The sequence below is a fragment of the Aureococcus anophagefferens genome (assembly GCF_000186865.1).
Source record: "Aureococcus anophagefferens unplaced genomic scaffold AURANscaffold_1040, whole genome shotgun sequence".
NCBI classification, from domain to species: domain Eukaryota; class Pelagophyceae; order Pelagomonadales; family Pelagomonadaceae; genus Aureococcus; species Aureococcus anophagefferens.
This window is the reverse complement of record NW_008706220.1, coordinates 1-803: the sequence shown is the minus strand read 5'-3', so window position 1 is coordinate 803 and position 803 is coordinate 1. Positions and strand designations below refer to the sequence as shown.

General features: G+C 73.5%; 1 protein-coding gene across 1 annotated transcript in view; it reads right to left on the bottom strand.

Moving 5' to 3' along the window:
• The window catches only part of AURANDRAFT_69165 (hypothetical protein), a gene marked incomplete at both ends in the record, with an annotated part of 3,315 nt that extends 2,512 nt beyond the window's left edge, over window positions 1-803 (bottom strand). The window contains one exon of the mRNA XM_009044919.1: window positions 377-803. Within this exon, the coding sequence (XP_009043167.1) occupies window positions 377-803 (427 nt within the window). The remainder of the gene's footprint in view (window positions 1-376) is intronic.

The window sequence follows — 803 nt, the reverse complement described above, 5'->3', positions numbered from 1 at the left end:
TTCAAAAAGGGGGGGGCGCCGCGCGCGCTGCGCGCGGGGATGAAGAGGAAGCTGCTGAAGAAGCGCCGAAAACTCAAGGGCGACAAGAAGGGCGACAAGGACGAGGACAAGGGCGACGGCGAGGACAAGGACGAGGACAAGAACGCCTAGTCTCTCCTCCTCCTCGCGGCGCGCCGCCCTCGCCGCGCGCCGCCCTCGCCGCGCGCCGCCCTCGCCGCGCGCCGCCAGAGCCGCGCGCCGCCAGAGCCGCGCGCCGCGCGCCGCCAGAGCCGCGCGCCGCCAGAGCCGCGCGCCCCGCCGCGCGCCCCGCGGGAACCCTAAAAGCCTTTAAACCCTGTCGACGCGGAACCGGGTTCGAATACCGGGTTTAGGCCACGTGGAACAGCTTGCCCTTGCAGGAGCAGGGCGCCTTGGGCCGCTTGTCCTTGGCGTCGGCCGCGTTGACGGCGACGCACGCGTTCTTGAGCGCCTTCGTCGCGTCCTCGCGCTCGCGCGCGGTCGCCTCCGTCTTCGGGGACGGGCAGAGGCGGTTCGGCAGGGCGTCGCAGGGCTTGAAGTGGGCGTGGAGGATGCGCGCCGGGTTGTGGACCATGTCCGCGCACTCGTCGGCGCCCGCCTTCGGGTGGCGCCGCGAGTAGCGCGTCTGCCGGCCCGCGACCATCTGCTCCGCGCGCGCGTCGCCGGGCCGCACGTTCCAGGACGGGTGCACGAAGAGCGTGTGGCGCGCCGCGGCGATGGTAAACGGCGGCTGGTTGTTGCCCTGGCGCCAGAGCGGCGGGCCCCGGAGGTGGCGGACGAGCACC